Source organism: Glossina fuscipes, unplaced genomic scaffold (genome assembly GCF_014805625.2).
Source record: "Glossina fuscipes isolate IAEA_lab_2018 unplaced genomic scaffold, Yale_Gfus_2 110, whole genome shotgun sequence".
Classification (NCBI taxonomy): Eukaryota; Metazoa; Arthropoda; class Insecta; order Diptera; family Glossinidae; genus Glossina; species Glossina fuscipes.
In genome coordinates, this window is record NW_023998453.1 from 1317086 (window position 1) to 1335688 (window position 18603).

Consider the following 18603-nt stretch of genomic DNA (forward strand, 5'->3'; position numbering starts at 1 on the left):
GAGGGGGGTGGGAGGTGGGTTTCATTGGTGTCGTAATACCCATAACTATGCTTGTCTATCGGTCTCTATCCTCAGCAACATGAGATTCATTTGAGTGTCTGCCATTCACTCATGCAAAACACAAATCTTGACACAAAAACCTAATCCTTGGCACATATCTTTTAGTTAATGTCTATAGATTAAAATAGAATCAAACAGCGCTCATATGTGGGGGCTGGCCATCCTCTATAAAAACTAATGTTTCAAAATACTTTTATTATTAACTTAACAAATACCTTAAAAAATGATTGCATATACATAAGACCCTTTGAAAGGTTCCTGGCCCGTTCGGCCGTACATAGTTGTTTAAGATAGTGAATATTCAATATTCGTCCAAAGGCGATCGTACATTTTTTACATTTATCTATAATTTTAATATTTAAAGGCACTTTCTTTGCTTTTTTTTAAGCTAACTAATAATAAGCAATAAAAAAAAAATTTTTTTTCTCTTGTAGTCACTAAAAATGGACGGAATGCAGAAGTTTGCAAAACATTGAGTCTTTTTTATGGTTTCTGTAAAGAAAAGCAAATCTAAGATTTTTTATGATTATTGTTTTTTTTGTTTTGTTCAAATATTATAATATAAAGCTCAGCAGGAGCTAAAAAATATGCCACAAACATTGTTTAATATCATATGATATGATGGGCTTCTCTCCAATAATATTTCATTTCATTTTATCCGCAAACAATAGTGTGCGGTATTGTCTTTAAGTTATTGGTCATTCTTACAAAGATAACGATGCCACTACCGTTGCGACGATGAAAAATGTGTGAAAATATTTTGAAACAACCACAGCCGCTATTGAATACTCTTTGTGTCCCTGTTTCACTTTGATAACGTCGTTACAGAATATAAAAAAAAAAAAAAAAAATAAAAAAAAAAATGAAAATAAAAAACTTCAAATTTTTATATTAAACAAATGCTATATTATAGCAGTGTACATATTTCTACATTGACCAAAACCAAGTGGCGAACTGGTTTTTTGCAAAAGGATCTTTCCGAGTCAGCGGAAAACTTAGAAAAAGTTCTCAGGCTATGATAATAATAATCATAATAAAAGATGTTCATCATAATGATCATTACAAAGAAGAAAAAAAAAGACTTCGCAATCAAAAGGTATAATGAAAAAAGACACCCTAGCCAGTCATAGAGGAAGTAGTAGTACCCAACAAAAAGAAAAAATCGGGTGTTTAAAGGTTAAAAAAAAAAAAAAAAAGAAGTGAATAATCAGTTATAGGGAAAGTTAATGTGTATGCTGCTGCGCTGCTCATTGTAGTCAATAGTGACCATTAACGAAGGGGTGCTTGCTTGTCACTGAACTCTTTCTCTATAAGCAATAGCTCACAAATAACAACCCTCATCTCGTTTGCTCAAGGCTGGGACGTAGGCAGCCGCCGCTTAAGCTCTAATAAAGGTAGCAGCGCAGTTTTTACCAATATATGTAAAGAATTTTTCTCCAAGTTGTTGCTTTTTTTTTTTAATATTAACAGGTTTTCTTCAGACACTTTTTGCCTGCAGCTACAGCTGTTCGAAACTTCATGGACATTAACTTTAAAATTTCTTCTTTTTTTTTTTTTTGTGATTCAATTCAGATCTTTCGATCCTACTTTTTGTTTTTTTTTAATATTTTTTTTGTATATATTTTTTTTTAGAAAAGAAAAATCTCTTGCTTTTGCACTCAAACTCTATTTAACGCTCTCTATTAAAATAGTGTTTGTTCTTTGTTTTCAAGTTTTTCTTTTTCACGGAAAAGTTTTCAGAGAGCTTGGAAATTTTATGAGAATTCTCGAGAAATATGAGCCAAGAGAGGAGTTATATTTTTCTTTGCTTTTTCTTATCATTTTAATTATATGTTAGAGCGTGTCTGTCTCTGTAGCTGTGCTTGTGTATTAAATATATTAAAAATGCGATATGAAACCTTTTTCTCCGTGGCTTGGTGTGGCATTCAATTCATTAAAAGCAAGAAAGAAAAAAGAAAGAAAAAAAAAAAAAACACATGACAAATAACGAGATTCTTTGTAATAGATTATGTCTACAACTTAATCGCTTTGGAGATAAATGATGACAATGTTTTTAACTGATGCTGTTGTGTCCATCCTTTCTTTTTTTCCTCTTCTTTGTCAACTAAAGTATACGAACAACGAAAGACGAAGAACTGAAAGGTGACAAATTTTAAATACTATATCGAATATTAGATTTGCTTTTGTTTTCTGGACGGAAAAGAATATTTAAATCACTTAAGCGAATCTTAGAAATGATGAAAAAAAAAATTTTTTTTTTCCCCTATAAACTTAAACTTATCTTAGTTTGTACTTAAGCATGAATAAAAAACCCAATAATGATAAAATTAAAAATGAGGATACTTGTAAGGTCGAAGCACCAGCTAGACGACATTTAAACATGTCGTAACGAGTTTTCTTATCTTCGACAAGATTTTGAAATTCAGCTTCAACCAATTGTCCATCATAGTAGGTGATTAGATCTTCAAAAGGATATTCGTAACCCTGCAGGCATTCACACTTATAACCGCCAGTTTCATAGCCACGACCCATTATTGGAACACACTGTAAAATAAAATTGTAGAATAAAATCGGCGACTGACTGACTGACTATATTACTCACATAGGATGTTTTTTGGTCACATTTGTCCGTATTCTTAAAAGCATTCGCTTCATAATACCAATCAGGGCATTGATTAATATCCAATTGTAGCATGTCCATCGAAACTGCCACTACGCCTCTGTATTATATATAATGAAAAAGCATATTTTAAATTTTAGTTAATATTTATGAAAAAATCATAATTTTAGGGCAATTTAACGATGATAATGTAGCCATTAGGGGGAATCCCCTAATACACCGTAAATAAATAAAATGCATATAAAGATCGAGTGCCATGTGCCTGTCTAATCAACAGTTTGTCCGTTAATTGGAAAAGACATCTCTCTAATGCGATACGCCTAGGTCGAAGAAATGTTTCAAAACTGTAATAACTTTCAAAGGCCACAATTTTGGCTAAGCTCCGTTAACTAAATTGAATCTCCTGAGAGCAGCATATGGGGGGTAAACATTTCCAATATTTTATCCCCCATTTGTTAAAAATTTTCGCAGAGCTTTGTTGTTGTAATTCTTACTAAACTTGTTTATAAATCGTTACCACAAACTTATCAAAGTGATTCTGATTATGAATGCAGTAAGCGGTTTTTGCAGAACATCTAACGATAATATTTAAATGTTGCATACGCGGATTATTGGAAATAGAAATGATGTTTTTTTTGTATTTACTAGCGAACCTTCGAAATTCACATATTTCCTATTGAAATGATAAACTAAACATCCGTCGGTTGGTATATTAATTTTTTTTTTTTTTTTTTTGAACCCAACGGAATTCCAGACATTTTCCCCTTTTAATTTGTGAAAAAGTCATTAACTGTAAAGAGTTGTCAACAGTTATGTGTAGCAATTACTTAAGAGCCATGAAAACAGCAAACGATTAAAATATAAAATAGAAAAAAAATCAAGAATCACAATCACAAGCATATAATACGTTAAACTATTAGAAAGAAGAAAACAAGAATATTAACGACCCCTCTGGTTCGGTCGAGCAATGAGCACAAGAAACACGATCTAATCTAGTATTCAAATCAACAGCAGATAGGCCCGCATAAAAAACGCTCACTTAGCTCATGGGCTATGACAATGAATGAATGAATGAATGAATGTGAATGACTTCAAATTTTCTAGCAAACAATAGAAATTAATAAACCAAACCCTTTTTTTTCTTTTCTCTTCCCTAAGTTTGTTTATTTTATTGTATCTACGCATTGTGTTGTTGTGTATTATTCATATTACTCACTTGAATTCCAGTTTCACTTTAAGGCTATCCCAACCGAAAAACGGCGCTGCATAGGTCACAAGCCATTTCTTAACATAACCATCACAATCGAATTGCGGTTGCGTCCAATGGCCATGCTTTAAATTTGCCGCACGATATGATGTAGGATAGTGTTCATAACGTTGCAAATATTCACCTGTCTCGTTTTGGCGTATTTGTAACTTTAAATAGAACGTTTCCAGATCGTCAAAGTTGGTCGACCAGCGTTGCTTCAAAAACTTGAAAAACTTCTTTTCGGTGTACATTTCATGGGTTTTATTCAGACGTGCCAAATCTTCAACTTTAAATTTTCGTGTATTCAGCTCGGTTTTATACGCATAGGGTGCAAAATAGGTGCGATTTGTAAATTTATTACGTTCCCAAAGTGTGGCAGCCGACCAAACTTTTGTATCGCCAAGAACAATAGCCAAAGTTTCGCCAATCATTTGATCCTCGGTTAGCGGTTTGTCGGCCACACGTTTGCCCGAATACACTTCATTAGGATCAGAGACCTGCAATAACATAACAATGAAATTTGAAAAATACAATTCATAGAAATATGAGATTTGAAATAGGAATAGAAATGAAAAGCGCAGATATGAGCATTGTTTAGATATATTTGAAATAACTAGTTATTCTTAGCTTTTAAAATGAATAAACAAAAACAAGGAATTGCGCTACGTCTTGTGCATTATTTACATTTGTATTATATACATATATGTATTTATATATATATATATATATATATATATAAATGTACATTATCATTTTATGACTAAATTTCCGCTCTTTTAATGTTATTCATTATTTGTTTAAGTTCTTAAATTTAGATTCGGGTTTTTCTAGTCACACTAACTCACCCTACACAATAATAATAAAACAGCAAAACTTTTAATACCACCGATGATATTAAACAATTTCTCAGCCAACCTTAACATATGTTGTTCATCTCTTGATCATTTGACACCTAATTGCCTGAAAGCTAATGTGTGCATGTTTATGTATTTGTATGCATGTATGTATATCGTAGAAAACAGGTTATATTGAGTATGCAAAGATACGATTCAGAAATTTGAGTAAGTAGCGTGAAAAATTCTAAATTTACACTTGAAAGAGTTTTTCACAGAAAAATATGTCGTAGTTATACAATAACGACAACAACAATATTTTATTATAAAATTTGCTAAAATATTTAATAGTTGATCATAATTAAGTGTTGAGTTTCTGACAAACACAGGTCCAAAAGTTTCACTTCCTTCCATTTTAGGAAACGAAAAGAGAGTTAGCTAAGCTTCTTGCACATTCGATTAAATTGATTATACCCTTGTAAGGGCAACGATTTTACAAAGATGTGGCGTACATATGTACAAAATGTATCATTAGATCCAAGTGGGTAAAAGTTTGCTATGATTTCCGGGGAAACTACGATTATAACTTTAGAGCAAATATTAATTTTTTTTTTTTTATCAGATTTCAGAGTTTTTTAAACTCAACGCGGAGCAAACACGATTGACTTTTTCTTCTTCTTAGACTTCAATCACAAATCTTTGTTTAGAATATTATCGAGTGCTAAATTTGTGTAAATTATGGGATTATATAAGGAATAAGGCAGAAAACGTAACATGTGTGAGATTACCTGCAAAAAGGCACTAATAAAATTGGCCAATCGCACAGCCATTTTGGCTTCATTTTCGAATTGTTGTTCGGCACCGTAACTAACATCGCCGCGCAATATGAGATCTTGTGGATGGAAACTGGGGGAAAAAAAAACATTTGAATTTAAAAGCATTCATGCAAATTTCTAATAATATCGCCAACTTTTTACAAGTCCGATAGTTAACACCGTGTATGAATTTCAAAGCCTGATCGATATTAAGAAACTCCGTATGCAGAGAGCTAGCACCGGCACTGGCGTTGCGATATTCAGGATGTAAATCTAGATATTTCTCCCGGACGTAATATGATGCTCTTTCCCATTCGATGGGCACTTTCTGAATCCCTAAAATCATTTCAAAAATTTTCAGTATTATTTCATAACTTCCTTGGTATTTCTTCTTTTCTCTACGCACATCCAATTTTCAAACAATCGTAATCATTGTAATATTGTTCTGCTGAAGCTCTTTCGACAATTTCCCCTAGAAATGGACGCCGGACTACGTTAGGCAGCCGAAAACCTGGTCTACAGCGACATTGATAACCACCTCGCCGAAAGCCCCAGCCATGTAAAGGTTCGCATTCTGTAGTCTCCTTTTTACAGCGTGCCGTGTCCGCAAAATGATTCGGACCTATATTACCCTCTCCTTTAGGACATTGATTTATGTCAATCCTCTCGAAATCCATTTCTAAAACTGCTATCGCTGTATACCTGAAAGAATGATGCAATTGCCAGTTAAAAGTTAAGTTGTTTGTCTATTTGAACTTACTTGGGATACTCAATATGTCGAAATTGAGTATGACGTGGATATATATCGGCTACTGGCACTACGGCTGATATCAACCATTTATTGGAACGACCACAATCAAAGTACGGCCTTGTCCACTTTATCGGGCCCGGGTCTTCATCGGCGCCAGGTGGTCCATGAAATGTATAGGTTTCGTTTGTGTTATTCGCGTAACGTATCTCCACTTGATAGGTAGTTTTAGTGTCATGACGTCCCTCCACATCGTCGGGCAACCAGGTTTTATACCATTCATTTATCTTATACAACTCTGAAGTATAATCTTTTGAACGTGACTCCGGCGGATGAGCTCCCAAATCTCTTACGTCGAATGTATTCCAGGTGGAAATTTTTTGCAAATGTATAGGATCATTAAAATCATCTGAACGAAAAGTTCTCGGACCAAAGCGTGGAAAGGTTTTATTGAAGAAACCGCGGTATGAGGAAGTATACGAACTGTTAGGAGCAAAATATACGGCTGAAGCGTTAATGGACGGATTAGCTGACACATCTGCGACTGTAGATAAGAAATAATACATCATGCCCGGATCGTAAGTGTCATTGATAGCCGGCCTTATAAAACGTGATTGTAAAATGTAACTCCAAAAAAAACTGCGACTCATGGCCATATTATGCATATGCAATAAAGCGGTACGATTCGGGAAAATTGGATTAATATTAATTTCTTTAATCTCCGGTTTATGGGATATCGCATCCTCGGGCAAATATAAGTCACTAACATGTTGTATGGGACAATTGTCGCCATTTACTTTATCGTATTTGATTTTAATTTCATCAAAAGCATCTCGAGCCTGCCATTCAAATTGGGCATACGCCATAATCAAAAATAACCCAAAAAGCAATAAGCTTTTGGTAAAAACACTTCTTAAAAACATATTACTTATTGTCTAGTATGTGCACCAAAACAAAGGAAAACAACGACTACAGACATTAAACGTCCGCGATAGGTTATTGAAAATGAAATTTTAAATCAAAATTCACATAAAAACTTAATTTAACAAATAAATAAATTCCTTAATACTAACAATAACAGATGGATGGACTGTATGTGTAAGTGTCATTTGACGAACTACGCCCTCCACTGTCATAGGGTTGCCAAAATTCTTCATTTTTGTTTTGTTTCTCTTTAACCAGTATTTTGACGATATTTGAAAGCAGAAAAAGAAAGAAAATTAATTTTTCTGAGAACGAATGAAATATCGTTGTATCATCAATGTTATAAGCGTCATAGTAAAAAATTTCTTGCTAAATATTTTTAGAAATATTTTCTTACAATAGACTTTTTATTATACCCATCACACAAGAATGAGAGGTATATTCATTTTGCCAAAACGTTTGTAACGTTCAGAAGAAATCATCAGAGATCCCACAAAGCATATATATTTCCGTTCGGATAATCTATCCGTCCGTGGTGGATACAAAATATTCGATTCCGACCGAATTTAATTTTCTTACTTGTTTTAGATTCACATCGGAAAAAGTACAATGTTTTGTCGGGGATATATTTTACATTATCGTAATGTAGATATTTATGTATATATGTATATGTATGTATGTATGTATAATGTGTATTTATAAAAATTGTAGCTGTGTTAATGGAAGAAAAATCGTAATTTATATGTACTTATATCACATGTGTTTCTAAAACCTTTATGTGAACGCAGAGCCTTTTTTGTTCTATTTTCAATATCAAGCATGATTATTTGACAGCGTTGCCAACTCATAATTGTGTAGGCGGTTAAAAATTTAGAAATAAACGGTAAACTCTATTACGAATGGAGAAGCGTTAAAGAAAAATAATGCGTAAATATTTGTATTGAACAAGTTGATTGATTTGAAGTGATGAAAGGGAAAAATTGATGAAATTGTTTTGTTCATTTTGCAAATACTGCAATAGTAATAATAAAAAATGTAATAATAAGATCGTATATTATGAGAAAGTACTTTAAGTTAAATCTCTGATATCTGTTAATAAGATCTCTTTGCAAGAAGTAAATGTAATTTCTGGCTAAGAGAAGTTAGGTTTTAATAAATTTTTTTTACGTCAATTTGTCTATAATTTTTCGAACTAGTGTTAGCCTTTGCTTTTAGGTTATCTGTATTTAATAGGAAGAAATTTTGTTTGAACATTGTAAATATCTTGAAGCACATATAAAGTAGGTAAAGAGCCCCGAGACAAAAAATTTAAGAAAAACCGAATTGACGTATTTATGCCCTTCATGAATGCCGACCGGGCGGCCGGATGGAGTAGGAAGCATTTTTGAATGTTCGCTATTAGAAAAATCATGTATTAGTGCAAATATACGTAACAATTTGAAAAGGGAGCATCCCGCTTGGGTACATTGTATGTCCGATAATTAACAATACACAGTCAGTTGCCAGCCGATTGTAACTTTTTCCTATGACGAAGTAGCATTTGGGACATGTTGCAATGTGGGCATGTAGAGGAATTAGGATATGTACCTAATCATCTGCTTATTTCGTTTTTCTAATCGTCGGAACGGTAAGGAAGCAATATATTATAGTAAGATGTTTTAGAATTATCTTAGGATTGAGTTTTATGAAAGATGGTCGTCTGCTTGCTGTTAGACAAATTTTCTATAGCTATTGTCTGTGTTTAATCAATATTGTTAGTAAAAACAAAAAAATGCAATTTCAAAACAATATTTTATCTCAATGGTGTTTCGATTATTTACTACGCGCAATTCCTTATCCGTCCATTGGATTTCAAGTAATGATATTACAACTCATTGTAGATGCATGTAGTCTTTCTTCATTCGTGATGAGAGTTAATAATAGAAATATTTGCAGATGCACAGATAGTGGAGAAAAGTGTTTTCTTAAATAATTGGTAAAAAGTTTAAACGAATATGAAATATATAACCATTTTTCTTTCCAAGTATATAAATAAAAGAAAGAACACAGAAAAAAGGTAAGAAGAATAGTATGCCCTTTGGCTAAATATGTCTATTGTTATTTTTGCGCTTGCTTTAAATAAGGAAAAAATGATGTTATCTACGATTGTGTACACATGTCATCTTGGAATATATGTTAGGCACCATACATAGACGCATTTATTTCAATTCCTTTAAGCATACTGTTGTCGTTCGTCTTATATTTTACCTTTATATGGTGGGGGGATAATAATGATAGAGACTCTTGTCTTCTCTTGTCTCGTCTTTTATGTCTGTTGCTGCCACAAGCTTTACTATTATTATTATTATTTTCTTTTTTTCTTACCTATTGTGCTGAAAGTTTCTGTGCAATGTTATAACAACATCTTGAATAGTTTTATGCTTGCAACAACAATAAGTTTTTCTTGTTATTGTTGTTGTCGATCGTTCTTTTAGGGTTGAATTTTTGGAATCAGCCCCAGTCATGAACATAACAAAATAGTGGCAAATTTTAGTGACCGAATGTAAATAGTAAGAACAAAAAAAAAAAAACAAAAAAAAAGAAAAAAAAGATAAAAGTACAACACCTAGAGACTAAAAAGTGTGCTTAAGTTGTTTTTGTGTGAATGTATGAAAGGAAATGACCCAAAAGGATGTCAAGTCTGAGTAAAACAAGTTTGTAGATTTTCGCTTGCCTTCTTATACAAATGGTTTGTTGTTTACACATTTGTACGACGTACGTTCGGTAGAAGAGCAAGTGTACAATTTATCTATGAGTTAAGTTTATTTTGAAAGGGGACGGACCTACGACAACATAAGATACCTTTTGTGTAACCGGAAAACAAGAGCAGCAGCATATGTTTTTGGATATACACTTGCATACAGACGCACAAACATACATGTGTATGTACGCATTTTGCTATGTATATGTGTATATATACCGGGTGTATATATGTTTGGTGTGTTGTGGTGCACACATGCTTGCAAAGGATATTGTTTAGGGATAATAGCAAGCAAGGAATAAATAAACAAATAACTAATTATTATGCGTACAAGTTTAGTGCTTATTTATGGCTGAACATGACGTTCGTTAACCCTTTGCGGCCTAAAATGGTATAAAGTAAATATTTCATATCGAATTATTATTGCAGAGATTTCTTTTTCAACTACATCTCAGACGACAAGTGATGCAGATAGCGTGCCCAGAAAAAGTCCTTCACGTTTGTTTTCAAGAGGCCTATCCCTAAGATTGTTTCTAATAGCTTTTGTGAAGTTCTTCACTACTGCGAAGATTGAATCAACATTAGTGTGGTATTATATATACATATTTTATATTGACCGTAATCTTCCAACTGATACCGTCCCTCCTCTCTACGCTAGAGTGAGCACAAATTTAAGATGCGACAGAACTGCAAGAGCCACGACTATACTTTCACTTTTTCACTTTATTCTAATGGCAAGAAAAACCTTTCAAAAATTTTATAAATGTATCAGCGCAAGTTAACAATACTTTATTTACACTTACTTCTGGCAATCTCAAGAATTTAGAGCGAATTTAGAGAGAATAGCGGGTGAAGGTAGATATAATATAAATATCGAGATGGCGATCGAGTAATATATATAAATATACAGAGCTCGATTTTTGCTTTCTAAGAACGAATTAAGTGTCATTCTTGCAAGACAATGCACAGGTTCTACTTAATAGTCTTGAAAGGAGTGGCCTCGAACGCTGTTGGTAAGGTGTTATCTACTGCATTTGATTTTACACTGAAATGTCATATATCTTGTGCAAATTGCTTGTCTGCTTTGTCTCGGACTCCGCAATTCTTTGGGCAGTCCATAAGACTTGACCTTCGAGAACACGTCTATTGAATATCTAATCAGTTTTGCTAAATGCTGAAATGTTGCTTTTTCACTTTATGCAAAGTAACGTCCTTTTAAGGTTTCAATCACTTTCTCCACATGGAAAAGACTCCTGTCTTTTAAACCGTTGATAATGGATGAAAATAAACTGATTGGCATATCAAGGAGATAAAACTCGTTCCGCTCATTGAATTTCACCGCATTTTCAAGAAATCCTTTTAAATGCCGGAGATAGTTGTAAAGATTTCAGATTGTTGCTTCGCTGTTTTTAAGGATTCTGAATACTAATTATAGCAACTTGATTAACAGGGCGAAGGTGTTGGCGGAAGATTATTTGTGGAAGTAGCCCCTTGAAATCAGCTTTGAATGTGTGAAACGGATCAACGGATTTTGTTATGACGACTCTATTGAGAAATGGTCTACTGATAATAGTCTGCTGAGACGAATGGTGAAGACAGACTTTGCTTATTAGATTGTATGTAATCGAACCAAAATTTATTTAAATACACCAGCCATGAACGATCCCATTCGTAAATACTATCGAAATTTGTCTGGTTAATCATTGTTTACATCAGGCAAGGGCAACTGTCGTCCCGCTGGCCGCGTTCAAATAATTGAATTAGCTCGCATATGCAATGCTGCAAATCGATTGCAGCCGTCTTCACGACCGGATCTATTATAAGCCCCTATTAAATATGAAATGTATTTGAGGCCATAAAATGAACGATTTAGAAAGAAGGAAAATTGACGAACAATGCATTATTAATAATAGGTGGATTTTACTCTGTCTGACCCGTTGATGAAAAAAATTTCCCATTCCCGGTTTACGTGGTTGCCTCTACCTGGACAAGTGCATTTGTCCCAGTCAGCAAAGTTAATTTCGTAACTGTTTTTTGCTTTGAGCGAGAATCTGTGGCACTAAAAATCAATCTCCACGAAATAATCACGTTTTGAAAAATAAAAAGCGGTAACAGTGGAATATCCCACAACTCTTACTTTATGGGGATGTTTATATTGAACAAAAGTATTAGCAGTATTTCCTGCTGAAAACACTACAACGCCATTATTTCTGCTTTGTTAACTGATTTCTTCATCCTTCCATCAAAAAAATTATCTTACGCCTGGTAGTTATCATATATTGCGATAGTCGAGAAAAATTTGCATTTTCAATATTCGTTAGTATGTGCAGCACAGTGTTCTAAATAATTGCTATTAGGGAATTTCTGGGGTTAGATTCCTAGTTCTTTAGCACGACGCCTTCTTGCACTTAAATTAAAAAAATTGTCAAAATAGGTACTGGGAACCTTTTATTCGAAAATTTTAAAAGAATCCATAAATTGCATATCGAAAGGAGGGATATTGGGATAATCTCGCGTCTCCTCCGGAGGATTCTGTCAAAGGAAAAGGTTTGCACATTTTAAATACAAAGGTAAAATATATAAAAACCTGTCTTTTCTTTCATCTTTTCAAGGTATAAAGTTTTTATTCTTTGTAGTTCCGCATGTATATCGATACTTTCCGCCTTTAATAATAATCGTTAAATGCATTTTGAGAATTTTTATAAAAAAAAAAAAAAAAAAAAAAAAAAAAAAAAAAAAAAAAAAAAAAAACATAATCGTCGTTCTTCTTCTCACACTCTCTCATATTTTTATTTAACAAAAAGGTCAATTAATTATAATTTACGCCTTTCTGTCCTTTTAGTCGCATGACTACTGTCTTGTCTGCAAAAAATATCTATATAGATGCGTCACAAATCGAAAAGAAATTCAAAATTGTTTTGTAAGCCTTCTACGTTGCAGCAGCAGCAGCAGCATCAGCATCAGCATTAGCATCAATTCTTTTTCCTTTCAATATAATCTTTTCTTCAATTTTGCATTTTATTAATATTGCGTATTAATTTCACAGCCAAAGAAAAAGAAAACAGGCATAAAAACTGTTTCCTGTTTCCCTCCTTTTTGTGTGTTGTGTGTGTGTGTGCGTTTATCATATTTTCATATGTGCTGCATATGTAAATATTCAAAAAAATGAGAAAGAGAAAAAGGAAAAAATTAAATAAATCTTCAATCCATTTCAATAAGATGCATGCAATTCGCGGTTCGTTCCTCTAAAAAAAAAAAAAAAAAAAAAAAAAAAGGGAATATATTAAAATACTGCGTTGCGCGTATATATATGGAACAATTCCTCCTCATATTATTTAAAATAGTTTTTATTGAATCCAGAACATAAAGAAAAGGATTTGCATTGTCTTGAAAGATTTTTTCTGCATTTTTTGTTTAATTTTTTCCCGTTTTTTTTTCTTTTTTTTTCTTTCTTTTGCTCAAAAATGCATGGTACTTAAAAAAAAAGTTTTCTTTTATTTTTTATTCATTTTGCATTTTGCTGCTCTTGCTGCTACTATACTAGTTATCGTTTCTTATTTTCTTCGTGTATATGTAAGTAATAATAATAACAAAACAAAAAAAAAAAAAAAAAAAAATGGTCTTTGATATGCAGAAATTGTCCACGATCGGTAAAATTCAATTCGTGATGCGATTAATACTGAACTAGAGAGAGAATCAAAAAAAAAAAAAAATTGTTCTGAAAAAAGCAATCCCTTCGATTTTTGTACTTGCTGTTGCTTGCTGTTGCTTGCTGTTGCCGCTGCTGCTGCTACTCTTCTGTGTGTAATGTGTAAATGGATAAAATCGTATTTATAAAAATGATGAAAAAGTATTCATTCTTCTCTCAATACTCTCCTTCGTCTCTTGCGTGTGCTTTTTTTAATTATTGTTTAATTTGAACCTGCCTCGATTTCTCTTTACTCTGGTGTTTGCGCAATTTGGTCTGTTGCTGTTTATATTGTTTATGCTTCTTCTTCTAGTCATGTTACTTGAGTTTTATGTTTCCGTATATTATTAAATCGTACTTTCGATAGAACAGAACCTACTAGCAGTTAATACTGCTTGTAAAAAAGCGAAAATAACTGCAAGAGGGGTTAGTTTCACTGTTTTCTTCTCCTTTCTCTCGTTAAACGACTTACTGCAATCCGGATTCCTTTACCAGACTTATGCTATTTTTTCATATGTTGGTTGTGTAAGTTTTTAAGTTTCATTCTCTGCATAAACAAGATTATCGCTTGAATGGCACAAAATTTCTTTATTACGTTTTTTTTTTTTTTTGTATATCTTGGTCAATGTGCTTATTTTTGCTGCACATGATTTGTGTGTAGTTAGCTTTGCGTAGTTAGTTGCTTTCAGAATATTGAAAACAATCTTTGATCTTAAACGGAAATGCTATTATATATGCGTCTCTCTACTTGCAAGTAGCCTTTTTTACACAATTGCCTTAGAAGTCTAGAAGTAGAAATTGAAATCGATTTTATGCAATACGACCGCCCGTTCATCTAGTTAGTAGCAGGTCTAAAGTATTTATTTAATAAGTTATTGATTGCTGTTTATATTATGTATACAAATATCTAGAGCAGATTGTATACAGATTTTTGAATTTTGGAATATCCAATGAATAGTGAGGTTTGAAGCAGTTGGCGAACCGAATCCGATTCATATTAAAGCGAATTATACATAGCAGAATATTAGCTTTGAACAACTTACGCGTTAGTGTAAGATTAGATGCTGGGGGAATTTTCGAAATAATTTTGAAACAAATAGGATTAGGTTGAGAAGTAAGAGGCAATGTTGAGAAAAAGCTCTGGTACTATCTCTTCATAATATTTATTAGTTGGATTCAAAGAGTTAACTATAGTGTTCATCTTTCACGAAGAGGATAGTATTCGGTAGGTTTTTTGCTTAAATTGATCGATTCGTTGGTTTTCCAAGTATGTTCACATTTTACGACAATTTTACAAATGGAATGCCTATGCGCTCGCGCGATACATCCAAAATATCACATTTGCTTAATATAGATCTCGAGACATTTGGAAGTGAAAGTCAATGTTCGCCTTACAGCGGATCAGTTCTTAAGTAGATTTAAAACGTTACTTAGGTGAATCGGTAGAAGTAGTTTTGAAAATCCATTAGCTGGATGCAGAAAATTTCGTCGAACACTTTCGGCTGTAGCTTTTTTTTTGTGCCATATCAACCCATAAGTAGTTAGCACCTTCCCTTAATGGCAATGCTTAGCCATGTTAAGCATACATGTAGTGGTGGTCTTTCTAGCTTGAATACCTGTAACCGATCGTAGGTAATGCCAACGAATATTGCGAGTTTTGGTCCAGATAAAGACAAGTTGTGGGTAAAATGACTTTTCCTGCTTAGTAAGCAACGGATGCGTTCCAATATTCAAAGCCTAAACGACTAGGATTAGTTATTAACATCGACCCTAAATCGAAATATATGTTGCGGCAGCATTTTTGGGATCGGCCAGCTACGGTTATAAATATTCCATTATTTCTTTGTTCTAAGTTTGTGTGGGATATAGAAGATTCCGGAATGGTCGAATAAAATTTCTTTCAATCTTTTCATTAATAATAAAAACCGCGAAAATTAGTTACGCATTTAGTATGTGATGTCCATCTCTTTAAATGTAAACGATATGCGACTATCTTGGGTAAATTTATGCAATGGCTCAATAATATTATCACTTTTTAGATACACCTAATCGACGAAGATATGAAATTTAGTTCATCTTGTTACATATGCGTCCCACAAGTACCAACGTTTCTAATTCGTTTAAAAAAGCAGACGTGTTATCGGTCGCTAGGAGAGTGGTCGTGCTCTTTTTCAATGCTAAAAGGAACAAAGACGCCAAAAGGAAAATCCTCGAGTGCCGCTAGAAGTCCAAGAATATTTTTCCATATATTTCAATGTAGATATAGGCTTTCTGTTATTTGAAGTAGTATATAAGTAAGTAGTGTGTAAATTCTTGGCCAAATTCCAAATTCGGAAGACACACACAATCATGTCCGACTGTTCATCGGCCCATCTGTCCAACTTTGTAGTATCTGTAGTAAAAAATGTCAAACTTGGAAAAGAATTTGAAAATTATTGAAACTTTTGGAGGAGGTACGCCTACAACGCCCAAACAGAATCCTTTTGCTTTCCTTCTGTATTGCCTTTTGCTCATAAACTATAACAGATATGAGCAGATGAGGTTCCGAAAGATTATTCTACAAAAATAAGTGATGGGTATGAGAAATTCGGTCAAGACCAAATTTAATTTTCTTACTTCTTTTTTTTTTCTCATAAACGAGCAGACTTTGATAATTTAATAAAACGCCGAAAATTAATTATTTCTTGTAAGAAAGTTTGTATGGAACAGAACCGATAAAGTTCGCTGCATATAGTACATGACTTCCTTGAGCCTGTCTATCACATCCTTACTCTGCACCAATTTCTTTCATATAGCACCCGGCTTTGTTGAGAACATCCAGATGGGTGCGCGTGCAGAATCAGAAAATGGGGTCTCATCGCTCATCCACATTTGTTTACAATGCCAAAACATCATTTTTCCGAATTTTGTCAAAAATTCTTTGAAATGGCGTCATATGAAGGGGAGCGGTTTGATCGAAGCTATTTTTTCAATAGAATTTTTTTTGGATCACATTTTTTTAAAATATTTCTAAAATTCATGATGGACGGGTAGGATGAACAAACATATACAAGGCGACATAGGGGGACCAGATTAGAATTAAGAAGAGAAGACTGACTAAAATTCATATAATATTGGCCCGAAAAATGGTAGATAGATGGGCAAGCGCGACACTACATAAACTTTTCATATACCTGGTGACGGAATGTTATAAATATAAGGAGATTGGATATTTTTGCCCCCCGTACAAGGATAAACAATATTTGTGGACGTTTAGTTCCACTTCGAATTGCTTCTAATCAACGAAACTCCGACCGGTGTATGGGATATATCTTTTCATATTTCTCTCATCTTGCAATGCTGAACATTTTTATTGTACGCAGCAGCAGTTATATATCGCCCCAAACTTATTTATTAAAACGTTTGAATTAACAAACATCCTAAGTTTATTTGATTATATTTTAAATATCTTATGAAAGATATTTGCTGCTTATCTTGTATTCTTTTGTTTGGATATGGAACAAATGCGAGGCCATTTGTTATAAAATATCTTTCTATTTCAATTTCTAAAAAAAAGTTTCTTGCTTGATGCTAATAAAAAGTGTAAAAAGAAAGATTGAGCGAATAGTGCAAGGAGTCGACATAAGAAATGTTTTACTTTTCAAATTCTCATTATTTGTGAAATGTGTCTGTAGTAATAGTACATAGCTGTTCTTTGTTAACATTCATAGCAGCAGAAGAGATTGTTGCTGCACAAAAAAGCAGGATATGAAAAAAGGCAACCTCTTCCTTCTCCTCGTTATATCCTAAATAATAATGTTCAAAAAGTGAGTTTGTGACCATTTTTCGTAAAGTGAGTGAGTGAGCCTTGACAACGTTTTTCTACGATCTTTAGAAAACACAAAAGGCAACAAAGGATATGCTGCTGCTTGCTTTCACTTAAAACGAATCTTGAGGAAAACTTTTCAACATCTAGGCAGGCAGAAGAGTAATGGTTTCATTTAAATGTTACGCCGCCTTGCGTTTGATAAAGAATGGGAATCGTTAACTGTAGTAACAAAAGTGAAGAGTTTGCTCCGATCACCACCGTTTCAATGCTTTCTTTTGTAATCCCCATAGATCACCAAAGTTTTATAGCTAAACTAGAATAATGGTCCAAATATTATAATAAAGTAAAAAAGTAGGCAGTCGTCGGTCAGGGCAGTTTTTGGATTTTTAAATCTATGAAAACTAAAAATTGTTCGTAGAACAAGCGATTCTCGACAAAATCTTCTTCTAGCTGTCGTTTTGAATAAATTCTTTTTTTATCCCTGCTTGCTTCTAGAGGCATGATGGGGCTCTTTGTTTTTACCGTATTTTTCATTCGCAGTTGTTGTCATTTGTCATTTTATCCAGTGGACGTCTATGACAAAAATTCGAAAAATTTACTCTTCTGCAATATTTCGACTTTTGAATGAAAGAAAAACTCGGCTGATGTTGACTTCAGTATTGAAAAGTTAACCTATAATGCATTTTTTAGGACGTGTCGCGTATGGTAGCGGGAGTAAATTGCAACTGTTACGTAAATATTCAGAGAAGTACTTTCACATAAGGAAGTCACAAATTTTCGCACGCGTAGAGACAACAATAATTAACGCCCTATTATTTATACACTTAAGTTAGCATAAGTAATGTCTTGTAAGTAAATAAGTAGTGGCTTGTCTGTGCCCCATTACCGAATCTTTCAAAAATTCAAAGGCGACTCGTATGTACGTGCTTTCTTAGTTTAATGCACACAACAGAGACGTAACTCGCCGACAAATATACAAGCAAACAAATCTAGAGCAACTATTGATCTAACAATGCATCTTTTAAACGCTTATGAGAAATATTCCAAATCGCAGCACACAAATAATGGCCATTATGTTTAACTCCACTTTCTTACATCGTCCATATTCATATTGATTT

At 33.4% G+C, this 18603-nt stretch overlaps 1 protein-coding gene across 1 annotated transcript; it reads right to left on the bottom strand.

Annotated features, from left to right (window-relative positions):
• Positions 1-206: 206 nt before the first annotated feature.
• On the bottom strand, positions 207-7384 carry LOC119638843. Its single transcript, XM_038035895.1, has 7 exons — positions 6338-7384; positions 5984-6279; positions 5733-5913; positions 5551-5668; positions 3897-4426; positions 2663-2780; positions 207-2604 (listed from the first exon to the last, which is right to left on the bottom strand). The coding sequence occupies exons 1-7, from the start codon at positions 7246-7248 to the stop codon at positions 2338-2340; spliced, it is 2421 nt and encodes an 806-aa protein (XP_037891823.1). The 5' UTR covers positions 7249-7384; the 3' UTR covers positions 207-2337.
• Between the last annotated feature and the right edge of the window lie 11219 nt (positions 7385-18603).

What these genes read in the sequence shown, in the direction of transcription:
- LOC119638843 (XM_038035895.1), bottom strand. Translation starts at nt 7,248, where the DNA reads ATGTTTTTAAGAAGTGTTTTTACCAAAAGCTTATTGCTTTTTGGGTTA. An exon ending in CGATTGTTTGAAAATTGGAT is followed by an intron (nt 5,914 to 5,983) that starts GTGCGTAGAGAA and finishes AAATGATTTTAG; the next exon opens with GGATTCAGAAAGTGCCCATC. An exon ending in AAAGTGAAACTGGAATTCAA is followed by an intron (nt 2,781 to 3,896) that starts GTGAGTAATATG and finishes TATATAATACAG; the next exon opens with AGGCGTAGTGGCAGTTTCGA.